This window comes from Numida meleagris, chromosome 1, assembly GCF_002078875.1.
Source record: "Numida meleagris isolate 19003 breed g44 Domestic line chromosome 1, NumMel1.0, whole genome shotgun sequence".
Taxonomy (NCBI): Eukaryota; Metazoa; Chordata; class Aves; order Galliformes; family Numididae; genus Numida; species Numida meleagris.
This window is the reverse complement of record NC_034409.1, coordinates 129,946,184-129,973,655: the sequence shown is the minus strand read 5'-3', so window position 1 is coordinate 129,973,655 and position 27,472 is coordinate 129,946,184. Positions and strand designations below refer to the sequence as shown.

Genomic DNA, 27,472 nt, shown 5'->3' with positions numbered 1-27,472 from the left:
GTCCTACCACCAAAAAACTGTCTCTTAGAGAGTGGGACCTCACTCAAACTGAATGATGCAAAAAATGCCCATCCACCACAGAAGCATACTAAAAACATATTTTTGTACATTACCAATAACCAATCTGAAAAAGAGGTAAGAAGACAACTTCAGTTTTAAAATAATTTGACATTTTAAAATGTTGATGGTAAGCAGTTCTAACTTGTAGCGTCAGTATCCTAAAATTCTCAACATCAAACCATTCCACTGACCAAAGTTACTTCTGCCAAGAAGTTCATTGTGAAGAACTGACTAACTTTACTTTTCATATCGTCAGACTTGAGTTAACAGAGATGAAAGCAAGATTCAAGTTCTCTCATAAAGAAGAAACAAGAACAGAATGAGAACTACACTGCATCATAGTCTTCACCTAGATGGACTGCCTGCAAGAGCTCAAATATGAAGACGCATTGCAAACATGGGAAGCATTGTAGGTAATGACCATCCTGCCAAAACAACTTCTGGGCAATCACTTTCCAAAGTTACAGAAGACAACCCAATGGTTACTGTTTTAACTTAAAAAAGAGAGAGAGAGAAGGTTCTCATATTAAAAAATGAGCAATATTCCATTTAGTCTAAGCAGTTTCCTGGATCACTGATCTGAAAGAACCTGTCCTGGACCCACCCCATTCCCAGAGGCCTAAGGTATACCAAGAACATTTGGGATCTTTTGAAGCGAAGATTTGCATATCCTAACATAGAGCACACATTTCTTGTGATAAATCTGAGATGATCTGGACTGTCTTCAAAGTGGTAGAACAATGTATTATTTTATATTAAAGCAACATTACAAAACTACCTCTTCTATAGAAGTTTGCAACCACTGTAATCTCATCTCCAGTTAGAGCACAAGGAAGTGTGTCTGCAGGACTTACTTAGCAACTGAATCTCAGTTTTGATTTTACAGAATCCCCAGATAAAATAGATTTCCATTAATATCATAGATGTTTAAGTTGGTATGATTTTGAAAGATCTGATTCAAGCCAAACACCATTACCAGACCAAAAGTGTCACAAGAATGGGTTACCTTATGACTGAAATTAAATATTGCAACCTCCTTTAGCCTAGAAATGATACGTTGATAACTCTGCGTCAACATGACCTTTGAACAAGCTAGCTCTACTAAATGCTACCTATTAACAAAACACTTTAGGTACAACTCTTATTCAGGAACTAAATATGTATTTTAGGATTTTTCTATGATCCATTATTAACTCAAAAAGAAAAGACAAACTGAATGTGAAAAAACTGCCTAATTTAAAAGGCAAAAAGCCAAAAGATTAAGTGTGAATTATTTTACTTCTAGGGTGCCTGGCATATGCAGTTTATTCAGACCATAAGTTTGAGTTGCTCACCACTTCTCCAAGTCAGTTCATCTCTATTTAAATGCCTAAGGGTAGAGTTTAAACTGAACTCCGGAGCTTCAAATTAAAACCTTTTCTAAAGCTGTTTCTCACATCTCACTCTAGGTCTTTATAAATTTGAAGATGATTTCTGCCTTTCTGCCTGAGATTATTATCTAAACTACAACAGCTAAATTAAGGATAACAGAATCTTAGATTAAAATAAAAAAAAACACCAAAAACCCAACACAATGATTCAAGTTCTGACACATACACACACACAGGTTCCCAGTGTTAACTGATTAAAGTCAGCAATCCCTGAGTTCTATATTTATTGTACAGAATCCCTCACGCTTCTTGTTAATAATTGATTTGCACTATTTTAATGGTATACTAGATATCTATTATTTCAGTACTTTCAGCTTACATGAAAAGCAAAAATATAATGAAGAATAGATTGAAGTATTCATGACAGCATGTGAACTACTTTTAGTTCATTTCAAAAAAAAAGGAAGCAAATTTGGAAATCCACAAAAAAGCAGCACATATACCCTCTTCAGATTAGTATGTAATATATAGATGACCTGTAAAATTAGCATGCCTCAAACTACATCAGTAGAACATTTCACTTATAGCCAACGAGAATCAAAAAAATCATAGAAAATACATTTTTATTGTCCAATTCTGTAATTACTATGAATGGAACATTTGTATAGTTTTAAAAGTCACTTAAAATTAAATCAGTATGTTTTTACAGGAACTCTAGTTGAAGAGCAAACTGCTGTACAAGTTTCTAGGTTTGTACTGCACTCAATATTATAACTTGTTAACTACAACACAATAACGTTTGTTAGTGCAGAGATGCAGTGGAGCCAGACTTACCACTCTGTATTTTACTACTCAGCTTAGAACATTGTTATCCTCTTATCTATGACCAGTTACTGACAGAAACAAATACCTGATATTTTGAAGGAATAACAAAGAGCTGACAGTGATTCATTATGTCTTTACTACAATCAGAAAATGAGTTCCCATATTAGATTATTATATTTCTGCAGACTAACAAATAAGCTCTGTAAAATGAGGCATCTCCATATAACTTCACTACATAGTGATGTTAACTTTCTTTTATGCATAAAGGCTATTTCTAGAAAGCCACTCTTTGTAAACAACACACAATTACAACTCCTCCTTCAGAAACAAGCATACACTGTATCAATACACAGGTGTCACCTTGCACATCTCTGTAGTTACTACACCGATGTTTGGCACTTCCTACAAAAAATGGAGTAGGAAGTTTTGTTAATAATCCATCGGTGGTGCTGGCTGAAGATGGGGGAAGTTTCTCACAAGCATTACTGCACTAAGGCACACTTAGGCTGTTTTTTCTCCTCTGCCGAACTGCTAACAAGAATGTTTGAAATGTCATCACTTCAGTTTACATTGTCCTCGAGTAAGAGCAGCTTCAGTGCCTGACTCAATCTCTGAGCATCAAGTTGTCCTTCACTTTTAAAGGCACTTCAGACTTAAGTGAACTGAAGACTTATCAACTTACTGTTCATGGAAATCCAGCATTGGTGGCTCGAACCGCAAAGGTCGGCAATTTCCCCGATACAGGGATACACTGCAAGAAAAAATAAAATTCTGTAAAATATACGTTTTTGCCTCCTTTCATCTTGAATTACCCTATTCATTAATACTACTAACAGCATATCAAATTCAGCGGAAGAAACATAGCTTGACAAACCTGCCCACACTTTTAGCAATTTTAAATGATTATTTGGTACCTCCAAGAAAGACTATGCAAAAGTACAGATTCTGGAAACAGACATAATTGAAACACTCATCAGTATTTAGAAGAAAAGTATGCGTTGCAGTAAGCTAAATAAGTCTGCATCAGTTTCAATAGCAATATCCAAACATTCTCCTCAGAATATCTGACAAATACATGATAATACATCCCGTGAGTTTCTCTAGATATAACTGTAGTAGCACATAAACCACCCTGATCCCATTTGCTGGTACTGATGCCACATGGGAGAAACCAGCCCACGTTTATGCTGTTAAAATTCTCTTAATTCTCAAAATACAGTAGCTTCTTTCTAGAAACGTTCTTTGGCTTCAACTGTACCAGCCTCCTGCTGATAACTGGGAGAGAACTAGCAGATGAAGGCTAAAATTTAAATACCACTCAAACCACCCAGCAGTAAAGACCACAATGTATCTGAAACCATCTTCTGGTAATTTCTCTTTTTTTTTTTTTCTTTTTTTTTCCTCTAAAAGAGAACAGTCACAGTCAGAGAGAGCAATCAATAATCCACAAGGTAAGTTAGAACAAAGAACACAAAGCAATTTAATTGATTGAAACATTTTCTTGTTCAGAATGAAATTACTTTGACCATGCTCACATCTCTGTACACCAGTAACACTTTATCTTGGACTGAGTAAAATTCATATTCAGACAATGAACATAAAGTAGGGGACTCTAAGGTAAGGAAAGGCTAAACAATGGCTCTAGATCAATGGCTTTCTTTCTTCCTTAAATCATAGAATGGCCTGGGTTGAAAAGGACCATAACAATCATCTAGTTTCAACCCCCCTGCTGTGTGCAGGGTTGCCAGCCACTAGACCAGGCTGCCCAGAGCCACATCCAGCCTGGCCTTGAATGCCTCCAGGGACGGGGCATCCACAACCTCCTTGGGCAACCTGTCCCAGTGCATCACCACCGTCTGCGTGAAAAACGTCCTCCTAATATCTAACCTAAACCTCCCCCGTCTTAGTTTAAAACCATTCCCCCTTGTCCTATCACTGTTAACCCATGTAAACAGTCGTATCCCCCTCCTGTTTATATGCTCCCTTCAAGTATTGGAAGGCCACAATGAGGTCTCCCCAGAGCCTTCTCTTCTTCAATGCTTTTTTTTTTTTTTTTTAAACTGATTGTAAAATTGAACTCTTCTTTCAGATCCTGTTTTCTGACTTGGTATCAACAATTACAGACTCCCAAAGATCAAAACATAACCAGGCACCCTGGGTAAAAAGAGATGCTCCAGAGCAACACTGCAGGAGAACTACCCAATCTACTTTAGCAGAGGGAAAAGCAAAACTGTATAAGGTGTCCTCAGATAGGCACCTGTGGCTGGCCTTATGGCAGCTGAGGCCTTGAGCTTTATCAATCTGTCTAGCATACCTACCAGAAAAATAACTGTCAATCAAACGTAGATGCCTTTCCAAACTGCAGAACCATTCCAACAAGGAAGCTATTTACAGGAGTAAAATTTCAAAAACGGAGCATGAAATCCTAATGTATTCTCTAACAGCCTAAAACTAGGCAACAACAACACTATAATAAATTCACAGTGTATTTCATAAAAAATACAAAAACACTTAGTTATTAACTCCAGTACTCTACAACTATATCTCTCCATTTCAAGTACAATGCGTGTGTAATAGGGAAATCTAACCATGTTTTGAGCTGATTTACAGCTCTACACATCCAGATGTTGAAGCATCTTCAATACTACTTAGAGCTTAGTCCTTAAAAAATAGCCTTATTCCAAGATTAGGTGTCATACAGACTGCTTTAGTCACACACATGTAAATAAATCTAAAAACAGTAAAAATGCAGGTGCAAGTCCCAATGATAGGAAGAATTAAATTCAAGTCTACAGAAAGCAACAATTCTTGCTACTGTTGTGCTGCTGCGACTCATTAGAGCAGTCAGATATGAGCTAAAACCAAACGTCACATAACATGTCCTCTGCAAAACCAGTTACAGACACAATTAAGTTGGAAAATTATAATAGGAATGATATTTTGAAAGTTCTGAACCCATCTTCAAAGTGATCACCTCCCTCTTCAAAGCCTATGGTCCAATTCTAAAATACATTTGCAGTGCATTTTTTTTTTTTTAACGGGAAACAACAAAGCCCGCATATCTTTATTGTCAAGGTAATTGTAATACTCAACTGGAACTACTTACTTTTCTTCTAGAGTGACTGTTAAAATAGTACTTTCAATAATACACTGTAATTTCTTCCAGTTTCAAACCCTTGGAAGGTGAGCCATGCAGCACTTCTGCTTTTATTGATAAAAGAACATAACCACTTCTTTCATGCAAAAGGAATTAGCTCTCCAAAAGTTATTGGAAATATTTATAGTATTTATAGAAATGATAGTGAAGATCTTTGTTATAAATACATTAAAGAGTCACTTCACCTAACTTGGACAATCAGGATATAAATAACTCTTCACATACTTGAAAAATTCAAGTATCACTTTCTCAGAATGCATAGCGATGCCACCCTGGATAACCATTTAGACAGGACTGACTTTTTAAAAGATTAGATTTTGGTAAAGGCAGCTACATCATAACAAATGTCAAATATAACGAAAGTAACATCTACAATAAGGCTCAAATAGGAACGAGCAATATTGGAATTCCCAAACTTTGCCTACTGAAAGGCCCAATTTGCAGCAGACTTCCAAAATCATGATAACGTCTGCTCTGCTGGATGATGATAACGTCAGCCTCACTGGAGGCTGGATACACCCATGGGTAGGGCCACTTTACAGCATAATGAGATTTAAGTTAATAATTATACATGCATGTAGAGCTCTAGGCTTCCCAGACTTGCATCAGAATTTATGCATTTTTCTTTCCCTATCCCTTCAAGTTTTCTAATCTTCAAGGTCAAGAAGAACAACATGAAAAAGAAAAAACGCGACGGAATGAGAAAGAACTACTGACACCTGCCAGCAAGCTCCAGCAGACCAAGAATTAGCCAGAAGTCAGCTGAATCTACGAAGTTTCTGAAAGACTTGTACCTGGTACTGATTTGACACAGTCCCTATGCTTCTACCCTTCTGCAAGAATTTTGAGCTTAAAAGTGAGACTTCAGAGTGAACTACATGCAGTCCTGGGCACAAGCATTTCCCTCACTGTATCATCCATCTGTCACCAGTGTGAGAGAGCATTTTCCCCAAGTACTAAAATAACTGCTTTATTAGTAGAACATAAACAGATGCAACATACTACAAAATGTGATTCACAGAAGTGCAACTTAAAGTCCCATTAAGGTTATTACCAGACACAATTATAAAGACGCTTAAAATATCTATTTCTGGGAAGATGGATATCCACCAGTATCAAGACAATATCCTACTACTTAAGGATGTTCTGAAAAATGTTTTAAATAAATTCTGCTGCTTATTGCAGCATGCTAGGCATTCAATTTTACATCATCCATGCACACTTCTGCATTTGGAGACAGACAACATGCTTGTCAAATAAAGCACTTAAAGAGTTCTGCACAGTTTGGTAGTAACTGTCTTTCTATATTCTCATTTTACCATTCTGGGATTCCTGGAAGATGCCTGTGCTCTGTGGAATCTTATCTGTTCCATTTTTAATTGCTACTGTGGAAAATTCAGATCTAAGGATAATATCTACATGTATTTTTCCCTTATTACTTTAACATTTATATAAAGGGTTTTACTTCCTTTCCTGTGCCATAAATCAACAATATAAAGAAATAAAAACAAGAGCATTAAAGCATCAAACTGCAAGAGATCTCATTACTTTAGTAACACTTAAACTCCCAGAAAGCCACTACTCTGTTATTTCTACTACCACAACATAAAATGAAAATGTCTCCAAAATTAGCCATATGAATTTTTAAAGTGACAAACAGTCAAATATATCACAATGGGTACTTTTCATGGCAGACTGTCCCTGAAAGAGCCACCTAAAAGATGGAACGCTTTAGGCTAAAATAGCAAGTAACCAATCACATTTCTCTGGTCACATTCATGACCTCTAAATATTAAAAAAAAAATAAGGCTGAGCTTCAAATATCAGAGAATGTATTTAAATTTTTATAGCTAAAATGATTTTAGAAATAAGGACATTAAATGTAGCCTCAGTGAGAAAATTAGCTCCCACAAAACATTTGACCACTAAATATCTGGCATCAGTCACGACTGTAAGTGCAGATGAATAAAAAAACTAGCAACAAAGGTTTTTAACAAACTACACCCAGGTAGTGGTTGGCTTAGTTATGCCAGTATTAACCCCTTATCGGAAAAAATGTACTCATTATATCAAATGTTAAAACTTCAAAGTTAACTTTCTTGGGGGTTGTCTGGGGAAAGCGTGAGGAAAGAACAGGGAAATGCTTGAACTAATGTACTGTAGTCTGATCACAGACAAGAACAAAACAAAAATTAAGTGACTAGTTCACTTCTCCCCTCCCACTTAGTGGGAAAAAGCAGATCAAAGAACTGAATAAATCGCATAGACAGGGAAGAAGTATCTGCAAGAATACCAAGAAGGAGGTATTACAGTCACTAACAAGTACAATGATAAACAAATCATCTAGAGAAGTTAAGCGTGTAGATGAGACACTCAGTTTTTAGCAATGCCATTTTACAAAATCACCTAGAAAGAAATATGCACGAAAAAACAGTAGCCACAAAGTCAGGGAGAGAAACAGACAGGAAGCAAACTGGGTATTTACTTTGTAATACACCACTGAAAGGTTTGTAGTGCAGGTCTTTATGTTTTTACTGCATTCTGACTGAACACCAAATAAACCACTAACAGGAAGTAGAATGCACTGTATATTTCATAGACTATCCTGAGTTAGAAGAGATGCAACAAGAATCATTGAATCCTAGCTCCACACAGGTCTACTCCAGAATAAAACCCAATGTCCAAGAGTGGTGGCCAAACACTCCTTGAACTCCAGCACTCGGGGCCGTGCCCACTGCCCTCTGGTGCAGAACCTTTCCCTAACCCCCAGCTGCCCCTCCCCTGACAGCTCCATGCCGCTCCCTCGGGCCCTGTCGCTGTCCCAGAGACCAGAGCTCAGCGCTGCCCCTCCGCTCCCTGTGAGGAGCTGCAGCCGCCATGATGCCTCCCCTCAGCTCCTCTGCTCTGGGCCGAACACACTACAGGGCCTCGGCTGCTCCTCCTATGTCCTGCCCAACGGAGCCTTCACTGTCCTCGTAGATGTCCTTTGAATGCTCTCTAGTATTTCTTTTACAATTCTCAAACTAGGAAGCTTTTTTTTTTTTTTAAATATCCGTGACCCCACAGTTTTTATTAGAGTACACTCTAAAACACAAACTTCCAACACAGAAAGAAATCTTCTCAGATGAGAAATTAAAACAAAACAAAAAACCTCGAAGAACTAATCCATGGCCTGAGCCTCACTCTCAAGGACCATCAATTTTCTGTGTTTTCTAGGAGACAAAAAAAGTCACACACGATCCATAAATCCCAGTAAAAGAAGCACTTTCTTTTTGCCATTGAGACAATTATTTAAACAATATATTATTCCATTTAAACAATCTCCAAAGTCTGATTCAACATGAGATGAAATTGAGCCTTTGAGGTTTCATCATTATTCTTAAATTCATGTTTGCATACTTGCAATCTGATTGACATGCTGCAGCACATACATGTACAGCACAAAGTGGAAAGTTAAGAGCCTTCACAAACAAGAAATAAAGAGGCAGAAGGCATGAATGGCAGATAAAAGCCTCCAGTGGGTGGGTGGGTGTGGGTGTGTCAGGGGGGGAGTGGGAAGAAGCAGCAGCAGGCAAGGTACAGCAACAAGAATTTTCAAGTTTTATGCAGTATGACTAAGCTGCACTTCCTTAATTAAAAAGCAAATGAAAAGGTGGTATAATACGAGTTTGACAAAATTCACATTACCATAATATACAAAATAGCTCAAGCTTCAGATTAAACTATGCAGTAATTGCCTTATTTCAATACATAATATTAACTCTTCTTGTTTACATTATCAAAGTAAAGATAAAATGGATTTTTAATTTCACCTGACATGAAAGACCTGCTACATCCTCACAGATTTTTCAGCATTTTCATGTTCACTCTTTACCCTTACTAACCTGTTCATCAAGTATTAGAAACTTAATACTAGGTAAGCCAAAACGTACAGTATTTCCATGTAATTCAGGAGATTTACATCACAAGATTTAGGTAAGTATCTATCTAATCAGGAGGTAACAGAGACTGGCAGCAGGTGATATTAATAGGGATGAAGGCTTTTTAAGTACAAAATGAGAAGAGTCTTTGTTTTTCACCCTAGAGATTTTTCAAAACTTCTTGCAAAGAGAAGCTCTTAAGCTCACATTTAGGCAATACAAGCATACATATGTGCTGTTCCATTAAATGTAAAGGAGTATCTGAGGAGTCTTTAGAAAAAGAAATAGGGATTAGGAAGAAAAAAGGACACCTTTTGCTTCTCAGATACTACACAGTTCCATGTGAGGGAGAAAAAAAGCCAAAAAACAAACTAAAGGAAAACTACTGAAAGCAAGATCAAAAAGCTGTTCTTCAGAAGGGCTTCAAGAACTTCTACAGCAGGTAAACAAATCCACTCCTTTCTCAATAAAACATTTAAAACTTCAATGAGACAATACAAAAATCTACAATCAGAGTTGCAGTATATTCCCTCTTCACTTGCACAGAATTATTATGTGGTATATAGTACTAAGTGGATTAAAGAATTCAACCTAATTTATTTCTTGTGCGAAGTGATTTACTTGTCCAAGCCTTCGCAATATTCAAATCACTACTGTTTGCCCAGTTCCAGTGGGTATTATTAGTATAATATTCGAGGCTCTTGTTAGCAAGATTGTTATCAAATCTGCATAAATCAGGTGAATCATTTTATACTTGTAAGTATAAAGCTTAAGCTTGTCCTTTCTCACACATTCAAAGAACATAAAAATGAATCATAGAATCATAGAATTAGCTAGGTTGGAAAAGACCTACAAGATCATCCAGTCCAACCATCCACCTACCACCAATATCCCCACTAAACTATGTCTCCCAACACTATATCTAAATGTTTCTTGAACACCTCCAGGGACAGTGACTCAACCACCTCCCTGGGCAGCCTGTTCCAGCGCCTGACCACTCTTTCAGAAAAGTAGTATTTCCTAATGTCCAGCCTAAATCTCCCCTGGCACAACTTGAGGCCATTCCCCCTCATCCTGTCACTAGTTATATAAGAGGCCAACACCCAGCTCATTACAGCCTCCCTTCAGGTAGTTATAGAGAGCGATAAGGTCTCCCCTGAGCCTCCTCTTCTCCAGACTGAACAATCCCAGCTCCCTCAGCCGCTCCTCATAAGGCCTGTGCTCCAGACCTCTCACCAGCTTCATCGCCCTCCTCTGAACACATTCCACGGCCTCAGTGTCTTTCTTGCAGTGAGGGGCCCAAAACTGGACACAGTACTCGAGGTGGGGCCTCACCAGGGCTGAGTACAGAGGGACAATGACTTCCCTACTCCTACTCGCAACACTGTTTCTGATACAAGCCAGGATGCCATTGGCCTTCTTGGCCACCTGGGCACACTGCTGGCTCATGCTCGGTTGAGCATCAACCCATACCCCCGGTCCGTTTCCTCCACACAACCTTCCAGCCACTCTGCCCCAAGCCCGTAGCATTGCCTGGGGTTGTTGGGGCCGAAGTGCAGAACCCGGCACTTGGTCTTGTTGAACCTCATCCCATTGGCTTCAGCCCAGAGATCCAGCCTGTCCAGATCTCTCTGTAGGGCCTTCTCTACCCCCAGGCAGATCGACACTTCCTGCCAGCTTGGTGTCGTCTGCAAACTTACTGAGGGTGCTCTCAATGCCCTCATCCAGGTCATCAATAAAGATATTGAAGAGGACAGGCCCCCAGCACCGACCCCTGGGGAACACCACTCGTGACCGGTCACCAGCTGGATTTAACTCCATTCACCACCACTCTCTGGGCCCGGCTCTCCAGCCAGCTCCTTACCCAGCAAAGAGTGTACCTGTCCAAGCCACAGGAAATAACTAAGCAAAAGAATTTTCTATTTATAAAAGTAGTTTAAAAATCAAAATTAGAAAATGCTTTACATTTTTTCTATCTACACAATAACAATACTCAAAAAACTACAAAATTTGTACTTGATTTTTCTTGCACTAAACTTTTTTATTCTTGCAAAAATATTAACAATCTCACAATAGCATGGCTGTATTAAACGTTTAGAAAACTCTACTTACCTTTTCTGTTGATATGAACTGAGGCCTATAGTTGTCTCAGTCTGTAAAAAAAAAAAATAAATAAATTGAAGAGACTGACAGCATTATGTTTCCTGCGGGGGCAAAAAAAAAGTCAACATCTGTAACAAGTTACTGATCACATTTTGAACAACAAAAGGGGAAGCTCTGATTCAGAGGAGAAAATGTATATCAGCTTTTTTATAATTAATTACTTGAAGAAATTAAGCCATCAGCTTCTACCCAAAGACCACTTGGCTCCAGACAAGAACTGTAGACAGTTCAAGTGGTAGGACTGCTACAAACTGTGAGACGAGCAGTAATTTAAAACTGAGAAGAGGAAGAGCATTCAAGAAAAGATAATATTGTAGGGAGCAACAGAAAAAGCTACCAGAGACAGAAGAAACAGATTACAAAGAGAAGCATATAGAACAAGTTAACAGTCAAGCAATAATCTTACTGGTGTTATTTAGCAAACTAGAAAACAAAGAACATTATAACCTCCATTCAATTAGGAAACTTCAACTCCTTCCCTGCTAATTATCTCCTAGTCTCTATTATTCATACCTTTACTATCCCTGGACATTACAGGTAATCATCTGAAAAGGAGGTAAGGTTGTCTAAGAAACTCCAATTAGTTTGCCCTTCCTTAAGAAATCCCAGTCAAGAAGGCTCTGTTTGGAATGTCCTCTTCAACACATTCACACACAGGCATTTTCTGAAATTCTTTTTTGATCTTGGATTTGAAGATCAGATTTAGGATTTCAGTCGTTCTCTTAAAAGCATCTCAAGGCCAAGATCAAGAATTTTAATCTTCTACAACAGGAAAGGAAAGTTACAGGTCTGATGAAGTCCATGGTACATACACTGACTCAAATGACACAGTTCCTAACTCCAGTAAAATGAAGTATCTTCACAGGGTGAATGATAATTTTTCATTTTGCACTTCAGAACTAAAAATCAACTCCCTTGGCTGCGCATTTCACTGACTTCTAATTCAGCTACAAGTTATGTTTTCTGTCCTTTGCTAAGAAAAAAAAGTTTTCGTAACAGAAAACAATCAAGCCGATCTTTGTTCTGAATGTGAAAATCTCTACAAGCAAAGAACATACATTTTTCTTTTTGGAGACGGCTTGTTGGAATTTGCTAGTTATTACTATTGAATCATTTACTCCATAAAAAAATTAATACTCAATTCATAAGGATTGATTCTGGACTGGAAATGTAAGTAACATTTCAGATTTAAGATAGATTATTTGGTTTAGTCATCCTACAACTGATATCAAACTAAAGAAAGCTCGAAGTGAATTTACTTACCATTTAAAAGCCAAGATAACCCAAGGATTTGTTTGTAATTTTAATGACCAGACAGAGAATCAATTAGCGTTTTTCTTTTAAAGACTCTGAGACAGATAGGCAGACTGCCTTGCTAGGACATGGCAGGAGGAAGGGATTAACAAGAAATTTTGCTTTGCAGCACAGCGTAATCAGGGCAGTTTTTCCTCACTAAACAGAATTCTAAAAGACAATGTAAGTTGATCTGTATTGTCAATTTTATTATAATTTAAAAATCAACAAACTGGGAAGCTTTCATTTAAACTTATGTATTACATTTGTACCATAATTAGGAAAACAGCACATTTCTTTTTCTTGTTGGGTTTTTTAATATGTTTTTAAGTAAAATATTTCAACTTGCAAATTTTTCCTAGCTAAGGTATGCTACTCACATAGTTACAAACTTTGAGTTCAACTTCTTAATTTTTTTTTTGTTACTCATCATTTTCCATTTCCAGTAAGATGTAAGATAATACTGTACAGTCATTTAAAACTATTCTTCTAATTTCACCAGTTCTATTCTTCCACACTACGCATTAGTACCACGAACCTACTAGAAAGAGACAACCACTAACTGCTGAGACAAAGTTCTTCAGAAATACAGCCAAAGTACTACCTGAAGTTCACAGATACAAATCATTCTGAGTTCCTTACCACTACCCTTGACAGTGCATTATCCACTAGAATCAAATACAATCTTCCTTTCAGTAATTGATTTTTCTTCAGAGAATGATACCTAAAGCACGTCATTAAATTACCAGCAGTTACCTGACAGATGACAGAGCCAACAGGTTCGGATCCTATGACAAGGCAACCAAAATAGTTGCTATCAACACTGTCCCATCCTTGACAACTAGCTTTGGCTCTAGCAAGAGAGCACATTATTACATTTTAAACTATTTGGTAGGAAAAGTTGTTTGTTATCTACTCTTAAACATTGTGACTGGCAGTCAATGTGCCCTAATATTAGCCTTAGTGTAAGACCCTACTCCGACCAACTTTTAAACAGACAGTAGCAGAGATCAAACTTAACCCAGAAAATACAGGAGCAAACATCATTAACAATAGCTGAGCAGTAGTTAACTATTGGGAGTTAAATTCTCTGAGTGATCCTACACACAAGTTTACTCTCCTCTATTCTGTAATTACAGATATGCAATGAAAATATTAGTCTAATGTCTGTATATTGAGGTTTAAAATCAGAAACCACTTTGGCAAATTCTAAAAGCAAAAAACTACTGAAGACTTGCTTATGAAGAAAAGCATGTTTCTGGTTACAGATGTTTGTTAGATACAAAGCAGAATGACAAATTAAATTAAATGACTTTTGGGAGGTTTGAAATCAGGGTCAATCAAGAGCAAAGATACAGCACAGGACCTTCAGCAGCTCATCGGCTCAACCACAGCATCATGGAACTAAACCAAAAATAAATCTCATGTGGCAGTTTCTATAATTATCGCTCATTTTTTTATTACGTGTCAGCCTTTATAGTCTCATGGTAAACAAAAACATACAACTGTGTTCAGTTACATGTTTTAAATTACTTTTACTTGACCTTCAAGTAGAATTGTAGATTTACTGTTTTCTGGTGTGACTACATCCCTTTTCCAACAACTGTCAAACAATACCAAGAACTAAAAAGAGCGTATATGAAGTGTGGGTTTTGCTGAACAGCATGTAAAGAGAACTAAAAATTAAGCTTTTTAATAAATACAGCTTATTATTTTCCACTGTAGACTATACATCTGTAATAAAGTAATATTAGAAAAATATGATTTACAGGAAAATATTACCTCTTATCTGTACAGAAATATTACAAACAGCAAAATACTACCTTGCAATTGCAAGCTTGATATAGATCAGGAAAAAGGCTGCATGTGAACACTGCTAGTATTTCAAGAGTTATAATAAACTAAGCTACAGAGGGAAAATTTCAACTGGAATAGTTTTATGATTCAGCTAACTGCCTAGCAGCAACAAAAAAATAAGGTCAGCATAAGAAAAGCAGTAGAAATATATAACCGAGTGGGATAATTAAGCAACAGAGGGAAAGATCACCCTTTCTATCAGTACCGTGGGCTTAGAAATCCTCCTACCCAAATGCTTGCATTCAAATCTTGGAGATACTTTAGAAAAACGTGAAAGCATTCTGCACCGGTTTCGATACTTGAAACAATTTGCCCCTGGGGCTTTGCACCCTCAAGAAAGATTTCACATAGAGAATCTGTACCTGAAAGTATACCACAGTAACTCAGCAACAGTTCTGGAATGATCCTGGACAAAAAAGAGAATCAAAAACCCCAGACCCCTTTGAATGTCGCCTCTAAACATCAACGTTAACTTCAGCCAGAAAGACAAAGAAAAAACCCAACCAACACCTTAATCTTAATATCTCACCAGCTTGTTATAGCAGCTAGCCTTTATTTTTTGGTAAGAGGTCATATTACCTAACACTACATTCAGTTATCTAAACATAGGCCTCTGCTGCTACTTGAGATCAATGCTCTATGGCAACGTGCCTGCTTGCAAACTGTTTCTCCTCTGTTCTGTGCCATATCTGCCAGGTCCATGTAGATGTCCTTGATAGTCCAGAGCTTCTCAAAAAGCACTGTTTACCCATGTTTAGACAACTCAATTAAAGCCCTAGTGTCTTAAGGTTAAAAAAAAAAGGATGAAAGAGTTGGGGGAGGGGGAAGGGAGGGTAGGGAAAACCAGAAAAAAAGCTCTTAATCAAGACTTGAGGTTTCTTGGCACCAAGTACATTACTTAAACGTCACTGAAATTCTCAACAACCAAAACTTTCTGTATTCCTACACTCTTTTGGTTCTCACCTTCTGTAAAAATTCTAAATGTTTTTATTTTATACTGTGGTGAGGTCTCCACTTGTAGAAAAGCTATGTACTGTTAGCAACAAGATGCTGAGGGAGCTACAAAACCGATATGTAGATGGCAACTTCAGTCTTCATTGCTACATTCATCATCAACTCTATGTTAAGAGGGAGGATAATTAAAACAAACAAATTAACGATTAATACCTTGCTTAAGGTAATGAAAAAAAGACTCCTGTAATCTGGGAGGTAGCTGAAAGGGGACTGAGTCATTCTTGCTACACGCTTTCACGACACAAACTCACATAAGGAAACAAAAACATCAGTTGACTTCAGTTGAAGCAGCACATGATGTGGACTCTGGCATTGCAACAGTCACCTACTCCTGGGCATCAATTAATGGTTCTAAAGCCTGGAGGTAGCAATTCTTTCTTCACAAGAAGCAATTGCACCTTTTAAGGAGCAGAGGGCTCCAAGAGCAGAGCAGCTCACAAGCAATGGCAAAGAAGTGAGATAATACCATACACATTGTAAAAGAGTTCCAGAGGCTATCTAGTCCAAACCCCTGTTCGGGAGAGCTCCAGTTAGTGCAGGTCACTCACAGCTTTGTGCTACTGAGTATTGAATGTCTCCAAAGACAGCAGTTCTCCAACTTTTATAAGTAACCTAGTCCAGCGTTTGATTACCCATAGGTTTTTTTTTCCCTTAAATTATTCTGGAATTCCTCATGCTGCAATCTGCATCCAGTGCCTCTCAACCTTCCACTGTGCACATTGTAAAGTCTACTCTGTCAACTGAATACTGCCCTTGTGGGAAAGAGCAAGGGAAATCACATCCCTTATCTGGCCTCACTTTTGTTCATACCAATCAGTAGGCAGTTGGCCTTCTTCACTACCAGGGCACAAGGCCAACTTCTTTCAGTTCAGCTTGTTGTCTTCCAAGACCCCCCAGATCTTTTCTGCTGTGCTGCTTTCTAACCAGCCAGTTATGTTGCATGGAGTTATTCTGTCCCAGGTGCAAGTCCCTTTGAGCAGAAGCCTTGGCCTTCCCATCTACCAACTACTTTGCCCAATGTGGCAGCATCCACAAACTCAGTGAGAGTGCTCTCCTCCCCATCACCCAGATTGATGAAGACAACGTTAGGCCATATTGACCTCAGTATCAAGATCCAGCGGACATCACATGTAACTGACTGCCAGGTGAACTTTGTACTGTAGAGCACACCCATACAGGTCAATGGCCCAGGCAATTTTCCACATGCTTTTCTGTCCACTTATGTGGTCTGTATCTTAGCAGTTTGTTACATGAATATTAATGGATATAAATACATGAAATGTTAATATTAATACAGATCATGTCAAAACCATTTTTAGGTCAACAAAAAATACAAAAATTTGAGGTAATAGAAAACACTTCTCAAATTCATGCCCTGAAACAAGTTACCAGTACACCAGAACAGAACGGCTGCCACTTCTGTTAAGATACTTCTAAATTTACCATGCTGTAAAGAATGAAGTACAGATCATGCGGATAATACTAAAATTCCTTCAGCTAGAGATAGCAATGCTGATTTCCATGCACGTAACACAATCCCTTAGCGTTCAGCTTTCTCATTGTAAATCCACTGCAAGTCACATTAAGGCTCCTCTTGTTTAATTTTAAGGATGGTTATATTTCTGCTTACCGGCTTTGTGATTAACAGTTTACAGAAGTTTCCCAAAGACACCAAATACATATTAACTACATACAAACTCACTGTTTGCTATTTCTATTGCAGTGTTTCTTCTCTAGCAATAAGTAGCAGTAAAAAAAATTCTAGGAGTTAGTCTGTAAAAAAAGCACTTCATGCACTTAAGATTAACACAGTATGAGAAAGTAAAATGATTGAAGTATTTCACATTAGAAAAATTGGCTGAAATTTGTAGGAACAGGCTACTTAAGGGATACTAAGCGTTGAGAGACCTGGTTTAGTGGGGTTATGTTGGTGGTAGGTGGATGGTTGGACTAGGTGATCTTGTAGGTCTTTTCCAACCTAGCTAATTCTATGATTCTACTAGTACATAAGAAGTACTTCCCAAACACTTGGTCTGAATGGAAGATCACTCACTGTATTGCGCTGGAAACACGAGATGTTTATGGCAAGAGCTCTCATGATAAATAGGCTGGCCTGGGAAACAGTCTTTCATGAAACAAAAGCAAGCGAAAACTTTATTCTGAAACATTAATTTTAATTTACTGTCTACTTTTCAAAATAAGATCCTCAAAAAGTGGGAGTGTGTTAGCTTAATCTGGAATGATAAGCTACAATTGTTACTTTTAATAAATTGTTTCAGCACTCCTAATATTTGCAGATGACATCACTGTCAGGGGGGCTGGAAGCATCTGTCAGGTCTGGATGAGGCACTGAAAAGAGGGCCTGAGACTGACAAGGTGAAATTCTGCAGAAGGAAAGCTCAAATATAAAACTGGGAACAACTGACTGAGTGGTATTTCTAAAGAAAGAATGTTGCTGGAAAGCACAGTGAAATACAGACTAGATGAGCAAATGAAAGTATCTCAAAAATTTACATCTCATACAGAATTATTAAAACAAGTGTTGTTATGCAGGGAAACAACTAACTGGTCCTTTCTCAAAGCTTGAAATAATTCAAGTCCTAATTAAGCACCGTACTTCAACTACTGCTCAGAGAAAAAAGAATCCAGTAAAGAAAGTTACCCAGTTTTAAAAATTTTGTATGAAGCTGCAGGTGTATTTTAGTACAAAGTGACCATTATGAAAAGGGAAGAAAGGAAAGAAAAAGAAAGAATGATAAATTTAAATATGAACTACAGAATCAGCAAGGTTGGAAAAGACCTACAAGATCATCCAGTCCAACCATCCACCTACCACCAATGTAACCCCACTAAACCATGTCTCTCAGCACAACATCTAAAAGTTTCTTGAACACCTCCAGGGGCGGTGACTCCACCACCTCCCTGGGCAGCCCATTCCAGCGCCTGACCACTCTTTCAGAAAAGTAGTATTTCCTAACGTCCAGCCTGAGAACTAGAAGATAACTGTATGAACTAGAGATAAGAGAAAAGACAGTTTAGGTATGAAACATACAGGTACTTTGAGACACCTGCAACTGTTAACTTCACTTGAGATTTTAACAAAAAGAGAGAGAAACATCTGCCAGGGCAGTCCATCCACTCACACCACCACCTGAAGGAAGTACTAGGCAATTTCCTGACATCTACCCCAGCCAAGCAAATCTATGACTGAAAAGTCAATCGGTTATACAGACTTCTGCAAACTGTCTACTGCTGAAGAAAAACTACAGGTACAAATTAAGAAGAGTCTTGTACTGAGCAGTAGACCATTTAATTAATGCAAATCTCATACTATGTTCAGTAGCTAACTTATAAATTATTTGAAAAGTTCAAAAAGTTGATTCCATGAAGGGAATGATTCATGTGAAAAAAAAAACCAGAAGAAGAAAATTCTCTCGTGAAATGTAGTTTAAATCCATGTCCTGGAGGTATTTAAGAGACATGTGGATATGGCACTGAGGGACATGGTTCAGTAACGGGACTTGGTAGGTCATGTCAGTGGTTGAGCTTGGTGATCTTGAAGGTCTTTTCCAACCTAAATGACTCTCTGATTCTATGTGGAGCGCTTTCTAATTCACAAACTAAAAGTCTACATCCAGAAGTAGAGTCTTTGCTACAGTTTTCTACTAGCATTAATTAATGAAATTTCCATTGTGGTTTTATTTTGCAATTTATTTACATATGTAAAGATTTGTGCTCTTTCACAAGATACAAATTTGTACAACAACGTATCTGCTCTGCTTTTTATAATTGCACTGAATAGTCACAAGAGGTCACCATATAAAAATTGACAGAATAGTAAATAAATTGGAAGCTAGAGTAAACACGCTGTATCACTTTGATTAAAAGGATCTCACTTTAATTACATAAGTATTTTTTATCCTAAGAGCAATAAGCTCTTAATATCATAATATCTAACATATAAACCAATTATTAAAAATTGTTGTCTCTCTTCCTGTATTTTAACATAATTCAGCAACATATTAGGAAAAGAAGCAGCCAAACACAATCCAAAGATTACAGAGCAACATCCAGGAGTGTTTGACCTTGTTCCATCATCAAATTTAAACTGTTTTTTCACTGTCACATCTTGTAACAAATTCAGAATGATTAACAATCCATTTTTTTCTTTTTACTCTTTTTTTTTTATCACTTATTGAAGTGGTTCACAGTAGTACCATTACTTTCTAGTCTACTACTTTCAGCTACAGAAGTTGAGCGCTAAAATAATGGAGTAATTTTAAAATTTGTAAGATTATTTTTAATTAGATTAAAAAGGAGCCCTAAAATGTAGATAACTGAACTTGATCACATCCTTTCCATCTCAAGAACTGTGCCAAAACCTTGGCCCAATTGATTTGGTCAGTCATTCTTATTAAACCATTCTTCTCAAGCAAAATATATTCTAATCGAGTATGCAGAAAAGCTAAACATAGTCGTTTCTTTTCTCTTATATTTATTCTGGTAAGTGATATTTCCATGCAAGTTGAAAAAATCTCCCTGGTCAAACATGCAATAATTGAGACCAAAACCACCGTATGGAAAGCTTCCACTGTTCTATTCTGGATGTCCATAAATAAGTTACGTAGATATCTAATATGAGAATGTGTTTAATACATGACAAATAAACAACTGTTTAACTAGAAATGTGCTTTTTGGTGTTTTGTGTTTGTTTGTTTTTTTTTTAAACAGCAATCTTTTCAATTGTTTAGATCATTGTAAGGGATCTTATCCTTGTAGAGTATGACTTTAAAACTTGTAATAAGTAATTCTTATGTTAAAGACCAAGAAGAAAAAACACAACTTAGGAAGGCAGGCAGGGGTGGGGGAAACCCTCTTATATCTAAAACAAATAATTGTACCGTGAGCCCAGAACTATATACCCTTCACATTTGTAGACTCTACCAGACTAAACAGGAGGTAGAAATTGTAAAGCAAATACTGCATTGGTAACTAACGAAGCTAAACAGTCACCTGACAAGTTTTCTAACTGTTTAAACAATTATTTGCTTTTTTCTCATCTTCTCTCTTTCCTCTCACCTATCAGGGCTAACAACATCCAGGAATTTTAACAAAAAGACGTTCTCAACATACATGCATAGAGTACACATATGAAATTCTAGTCAATACAACTTCAGAACTCAGCAACTCAAAAAAGTGTTTGCCATTCCTGTCAGCTTTCTTTTGGCATAAGACAAAACAGACAAAATAGTATTTGCAACAGTCTCCTCACTACATTGACCTGAACTTTCTTTAAACCCAGTGGTAAATTGGTCCCAAGGCTACCTCTACATTAAGGAATCCTGTAACACTTCTCAGCTCGTTTAGCTGTGCATCTCAACTCCATATTCAAGGTGAACCTTGAGTACCGAGAAGCCCCCAGTTATTCTGAGAAGAAAAAAAATAATAACATCTGAACAAACAGGCCAGACAGAACTGGTGGTAAGCTCCACCAGTTTCCTGGCATGAAAGACCCAGGGGACAAGAGCCTCAGGACACACCAAAGCACACTGCTGAAAATAAATCTGAAAGGCCAGAATGTTTTTGGACTGGTGGAAGTTTCCTGTTTGCCCATCACCAAACATCTACTTACCTACGAGTTTCAAAAAGTAGCTATCTAAAATGAGAGGATGAAACATTGTTAATTCAGATAATTTACTCTGAGTACCTACCTGCAATAGGTCTCCTTCATCAAAGCGTAGCATTTCTATTATGCCATCTGACTGGATGAAAGCTGTGAAGAAAGACAAAAAGTTAGTCACTTAACAGAAAAACACCTTGTTATTAGTAAGAGCAGCATACATCTAAAATCTTCAGTACCTTGTTTTGTAGATAGAGCTAAGACAACCCAAAGTAACAATACAGAGTTTAACAAAACAGCAAACATACTTTGCAGATCACTCGTCTGGCATGAAAGTTAACAATTTATTGTAGGTTCCCTAAAAAGATTGGCTGTACCAAGCTAAGTCAGTATTTTAACTGTAAGAATTACTGGGTACCTAAACAAGTTCAATGCACTGAAGCCCATGGAAAATTCTGACACTTAAAAATGGAATTTCAGTTCCATTTGTACACTTAAAATCTTAACTGTACATCTGGAAAACCTTGTTCACACTGTTTTCTAACCCTCAGTGTGACTCTCCAGCTTGACAATAACATCACTGAATTTGAAACAGTTTAGAAGTGTTTGGATAAAGAGCTTCCATACAGTTAAGGCCAATGAGAAGTTCATTCCTCAGTCACATATAGGATACACAAAAACAACACAAGTCTGTAAAACACAGCTATAGCCTCAAACCAGAAAATTGAAACAACACAAAACCTCCATACTGTGGTATAAACAACTGATCCCTTCCCTACCATTTTTTCATGACTGCCTTTGTCATTCTGCTTGATGAAGTTTAGAATGTAAGAACACATCTGTCTTGGAAAGAAGGGACAACTTCAATGGGAAGAGGTTAAAGGCTTTCCAGCTTACAGAAGCATACTGTGCACTTCTGGAAGATAGAACTTGAATCTCAGCCCAAAAAGGGGGATTTGAATCTTTATCTCCCACTTTGAAGGTCAGTGTTCCAATAAATACAATTATTTTAAGGTCATGAACAACTCACTTTCCTCAGATGTTTTAAAAATGAAAGGAACATGCAATATTTTCAAATGCTACCTAACATATCAGTGTTTGCACATCCTGTTCTGGGTCTCTAGCTCCCCCCATTTTCAGATAGATTCTCCTGAAAGGTACACTACTCCTACGTTTTGCCTTCTTACTATCAAAAGTGAAAGTTCACATAAAACAAAGATTGCCACTGTCATCTCCGCAAGTTTCTCTCTCTTTTTTTTTTTTTTAAGCAAAACAAAAACCCACCCTGCCTCCAAACAACATCACATATTAGGTGTTTACTTTTCGAGACCCTGTACTTCAGAATTCTGAACTTCAGTGCCACAGGATGCAGACCAACTCATCACAGTCAAGGGGAAGGGAGGCTCAGGCTGTGAAGGACGTGCATGTTCTGCAGCACACTGAGTGCGGCATGAGCAGTCATCACATCAGCAATAGCTTCAATTTTGCATGTGTTACTATTATTACCTTACTGAATTTCAGAACAAACAAAAGCCATCCTCAAGCTAAGAACTGGGTTTTTGTCAATCTTTTACACTGAAGAACTATACAGAACATTGGACAAGAGCAAAAACAAAAAACCACAGGAACAAAACATCATTTTAGTAGCGGCTACAATATCAAGACCTAGAGTTCATCACGGTCTGGGCTTTTAAAAGGCAAATTACTGGAGCAAATCTATCAGTTTAAAGATTAATCCTAGAAACAAAGAACAAGAGGATTCTTGTATACGTATTGTCAGTTGAATGGACATTTAACACACTGATTAATTTTGCCTTAAAAACCACTCAAAATCTATATGAGAATTGCAGCACAAAAAGAAAGAAAATGAAGCTCTGACGTGTTACATTAAAAACTGAAGTGTGATAGTTAATCGAAGTTTCACAAAAATGCCACGCCTCTCTTCTGCACAAAAAATCCAAGCCACAGAATAACTAATTCAGATGATAAATTCTCATTGTTTAACTAGGGAGAAATCCAGAATGAAGTTATGTTTTCCACTGAAACCAAAGTTTAACAACAGTTTCATAAAACAATTTATCAATAAGAACACTTCTTTCCTAATAAAGGTACTCTACTTCTGAGGCTGAGCATCCTTTTAGTTTTTTAGCTTAATGATTTAGAGACAAATAATACACAGAACTTGACTGTGACATCAGGCAGAAACAAACCAACAAAAATCACCAGAAAATGGCTTTCTATATTCATAATCTATCGTTAACCAGTGAAATGCAAAAAAGATATTTCTTCAAACGTCCACTGTTGCAGCAAATTTTTTATATTTCCTTACAGCTTTTTTCCCCCCAGTTTAAACATGATATACACAAAGAGCAGAGAAGCGTCAGTTCTTCTGTAATGATAACATATACAGCTCACAGAATCAAGCCCGAGTCTGACTCGGGCAGCCTGAGTTCAGGCAGCCCTTCTGCAAACCCCTAACACTTTCTCAGCCACTTCACAGTTACTTCATCTTTGGTTTACCTTACGAACAAAGCAACACATGTTACAGAACATTCTGAGCGGATGACACAGTTAAATAGAAGTGCCATTCATCATTGGATCGTTTAGGAAATGTTTTCAGAGAGCAGGTGACAGTTAGTGCCAGGTGAAGTCAGATGCACTGCAAAGCTTGGCGGCTGGCCATTTCACAGCAGTTGCTTCTGAAACCAGACCATGAAGATGTTTCTGCGGTTATACCTTTTACTTTGTTTTAGACTGTCTTTCAAACTTCTGTATTTTATCAGTGATTTCATCAAAGCAAGGAAATGACAAGTGAATACCCCAACTTCAAAAGATGAAAGCTTGTTTTTTGCAAGTGACTCCTCAGACTCTCAATTCAGGTTGAAGCAACAAGTCGCCTCATTCAAACGAGGCAGAAATGTTGATATTTTATAAAAGCTCCACTGGCGAGTGGTAAGGAATCACCCGAATTCCCATATGCATAGCTCTCAAACTGCCTGATACAGCCCAGAGAGAGGACAAAGGCTCCTTCAAAGTGAAATGCAGGCACTGCTTCTTTCTCAGTATTCACCCATTCCCAAATTAGAAGCAGTTGCTCACTATTTGCACTTGTAGTACCTGAGCTAAGCAAGTTCACAAGCTTCTGCAGTGTAAGTCCAAAAATAGTCTTCTCTGTCCTTCCATACAAGATATGTATGTCACCAGTGGAGGTTATTACCAATGCCATAAGACTCTACAAGCAATTAAGTGTGAGATCACTTGGTCATGCTTTATTTGGTGAACCACTGCCCCCAGTCCTACAGAGGAAGTGGATTGTTTCTGCAAAGTCCCTGACAGTTTCTTCTGGAACAACTCCTGCCCAAAGCCTGCGCCAACACCATTACGCTCCATAATCAGCCTAATACTGTAGCCAGTCTCTAACACATCAGCAAATGTACTTCCATACATTGGAACAGTGAACTGCAGCAGATGAAGAACTGCTGGCTGTACCATTTCACTCACCCCAGCCACTTGCCTGGCAGCTGCTTCGAGATTGGCACAACAGAACATTTAGGGTAGGAAACATTTCAGCTGTCCCAGCATGATCCACCACTGCACAAATCAGCAGCCAAGAAGCCAAATTACGCATCAGGAAAATTATTTCTTCCTGAGCCTACAGGCAACTGAAGCCCTGAAGCCTGATTATAATAGTGATTAGTCAAACTTTAAGTGTTACTAACATGTTGAGGGTCCACAGAGGAAAAGGATGAAGATTCAAATCCATGGATTTCAAGGCCTGGAGAATCACTGCCTCCTCTTTTCCTTCCCAGTGCCACAGTATTTTCTTCTGGGTATACGCAGATATTTTCCAACAGATAGCCTCTATCCTCCCTAGCAGCATCAAGAAGCCAGTTGGCCAGATTCATGCAAATTCCCTACAGTATCAGTCACTCTCGCTACTAGGATATTACATGATGGCAGGGTCAAATTCATCCTGCTTCCAGTCTGCATTTTCCTCTTGTCAAACAGTATGTCAGTACTGACAGTAGTGATATAAGCAAGAACAAATGCTAAAAATACTGGGTATTATTTTCTGCTTTCACTGTACCATCTTTAAAGTGTAATTTCTTTAAGTTAGCTTTTCTATGAAAAATTCCACCAAATATACCAGAAAAGTAAGAACATAGGTCTTTCTGCTTGCTCCGCATCACCATTTTCTGCAGGGCATTTTAAAGTCTTCTATAACTCTAAAAAAATTTTTTTTAAGAAAAGGCAGAACAGAACACATCACCATAGCTGTACCCCTCCCGCCACTCCAAACCACAGGTTTCTTTAACAATAAAACCATGTGTTCTATAGACGTTATTACCAGTAGATTCCCACATGTTTTCTTTTGCTCTTTTCAACAACTTACAGCGTTTGAGGCTACACAAATACCTAAAGAGAATAGGAAACATCACCTAAGCCAAAACAGATATCAAATTAAAGTTCTTCAAAGCTTAAATGTCACCTTCTCACAGTTAATATACAAGTAGCTAGCAAACACATTTTGCTCCAATACGCTTATATTTTAATTGTTTCTGGTTTGTGCATTTTGTGTTTCAGCTTTAAATAAGACAAGTACAAGCCTAAAAAGCATCAAGTAACAAGAAAATCTTTAAATCCTACACTTCTCCAAAATAATAGGGAACCTCGTATCAAAATCACGTTAGTCAACATCAATCTTTAGATAGGCCTGAACTACATGCAAGAGAATAAATTTGCATGTAATGCGAGACCACTGCAATATGCCAAGACTCTCAGTGCGTAACGATAAAAAACATTCTCCATGGTTCATAGGTTATGAGGCCAGCTTCTGACTGAGATCTGATTTTTTAAGGTGGCTTTGCAAATTTTTCCTTTCATTTGGACACCAACGACTACTTTATTCCAATAGGAAGGGATTTCCTATATTCTGGCATATAGACTTGTAAAAAAAACTATTCTGAAACATTGCTTAGTTCTGCAGCAGTCTCTCCTCACTGTGACATTTATTTTTATGTTATTTATCATTATCTGTGCTTTTACATGCTTTTAAGAAGTATTTTCTCCCTCAACTCTTGTCTGAACCAATTTTCTGACATTTTATAAGCTATATTTATAGAACGTGGTATCATCTACTCTGTGAATTTTCTCCCAGTTCTGGAAATAGTGTCCAAACTCATTACAATAGGATCAGGTTATTTAAATCTCTCCTTACTTACACTAGAATTTTGTTTTGTTTTCAAAAGTCCGGTTTCTAGCCCTTTGTCTCAATGACTAAGCTCATTTCAAGTGAACTATAACCACATGAGCCAATAATTACAATGTGCTAAGTGTCATGCACTTCTGCCTACGTAACTGTAATTACAGCATTTGTATTACTACCAGTTAAACAGCACAATTAGAACTGGACAAGTCAGTTTCAAAGCTATGAATTAACTGCTAATGCACAATCACACCATTTCAGTTGTCCCGAGCAATGGAAAAAGGAGCAGCATATGAAGTCTAGGCAGCTGGGTATATGATGACAAAGCAACATTATTATGAAAGGAAAAGTTCATGGTAAAAATTAAATATGCACAGGCAAACAGCATTCTACAGTCATTTTTTATTGGTAACAAGAATATAGAAGTCTGGTGAGCCTCTAGAAACACACCTCAGTTCAACATTAAAAAAAAAATAAAAGCTGATTAAAAATAATAAAAAAAAAGCCAGCACTCCCATATAGGAGAGTCGGTATATATCAGCCTGAACTTCTGCCTACATCCTAGCAGGTTCTCTGGAAACATGAGAGATCATTCTCTTCTGAGCCAGTGAATGTCAGTCAGGCAAGCAGTTCAGAGACAGAACCGCCAGTCAGCAAGCTTCCTTTCCAGCTAATTCCTCTTGCAGTTCTATAGCCAATCCCTTTGTTTCTTTTTCAGTTGCCCATAAGGATGAGAAATGGATAATTTTTCCAACAGACCTTGGGAAGAGCCATCATAGTCAAGACAGTAAATATACTCCAAGTAGTAAAGATCATCACAGGATCCATAAGTGTTAGAATCATAGTTCACTTTAAACTCCTTTTACATAGCAATATATTCATTCTTATTAACAACCTTCATTACCATTCCTTAAAAAAGACAGCTCACTAAATTTTTATTTAGTTGACACGTTAGCTGAAACTGAAACATTTCTAGATTATGCACTC

General features: G+C 37.6%; 1 protein-coding gene across 1 annotated transcript in view; it reads right to left on the bottom strand.

The window, feature by feature from the left end:
- The window catches only part of TMEM131 (transmembrane protein 131), a 96,668-nt gene that overhangs the window by 55,315 nt on the left and 13,881 nt on the right, over window positions 1–27,472 (bottom strand). Inside the window, exons 2-4 of the mRNA XM_021412604.1 lie at window positions 21,371–21,432; window positions 11,445–11,485; window positions 2,938–3,006 (exon numbers count right to left, since the gene is read on the bottom strand). Of these exons, the coding sequence (XP_021268279.1) occupies window positions 2,938–3,006; window positions 11,445–11,485; window positions 21,371–21,432 (172 nt within the window). The remainder of the gene's footprint in view (window positions 1–2,937; window positions 3,007–11,444; window positions 11,486–21,370; window positions 21,433–27,472) is intronic.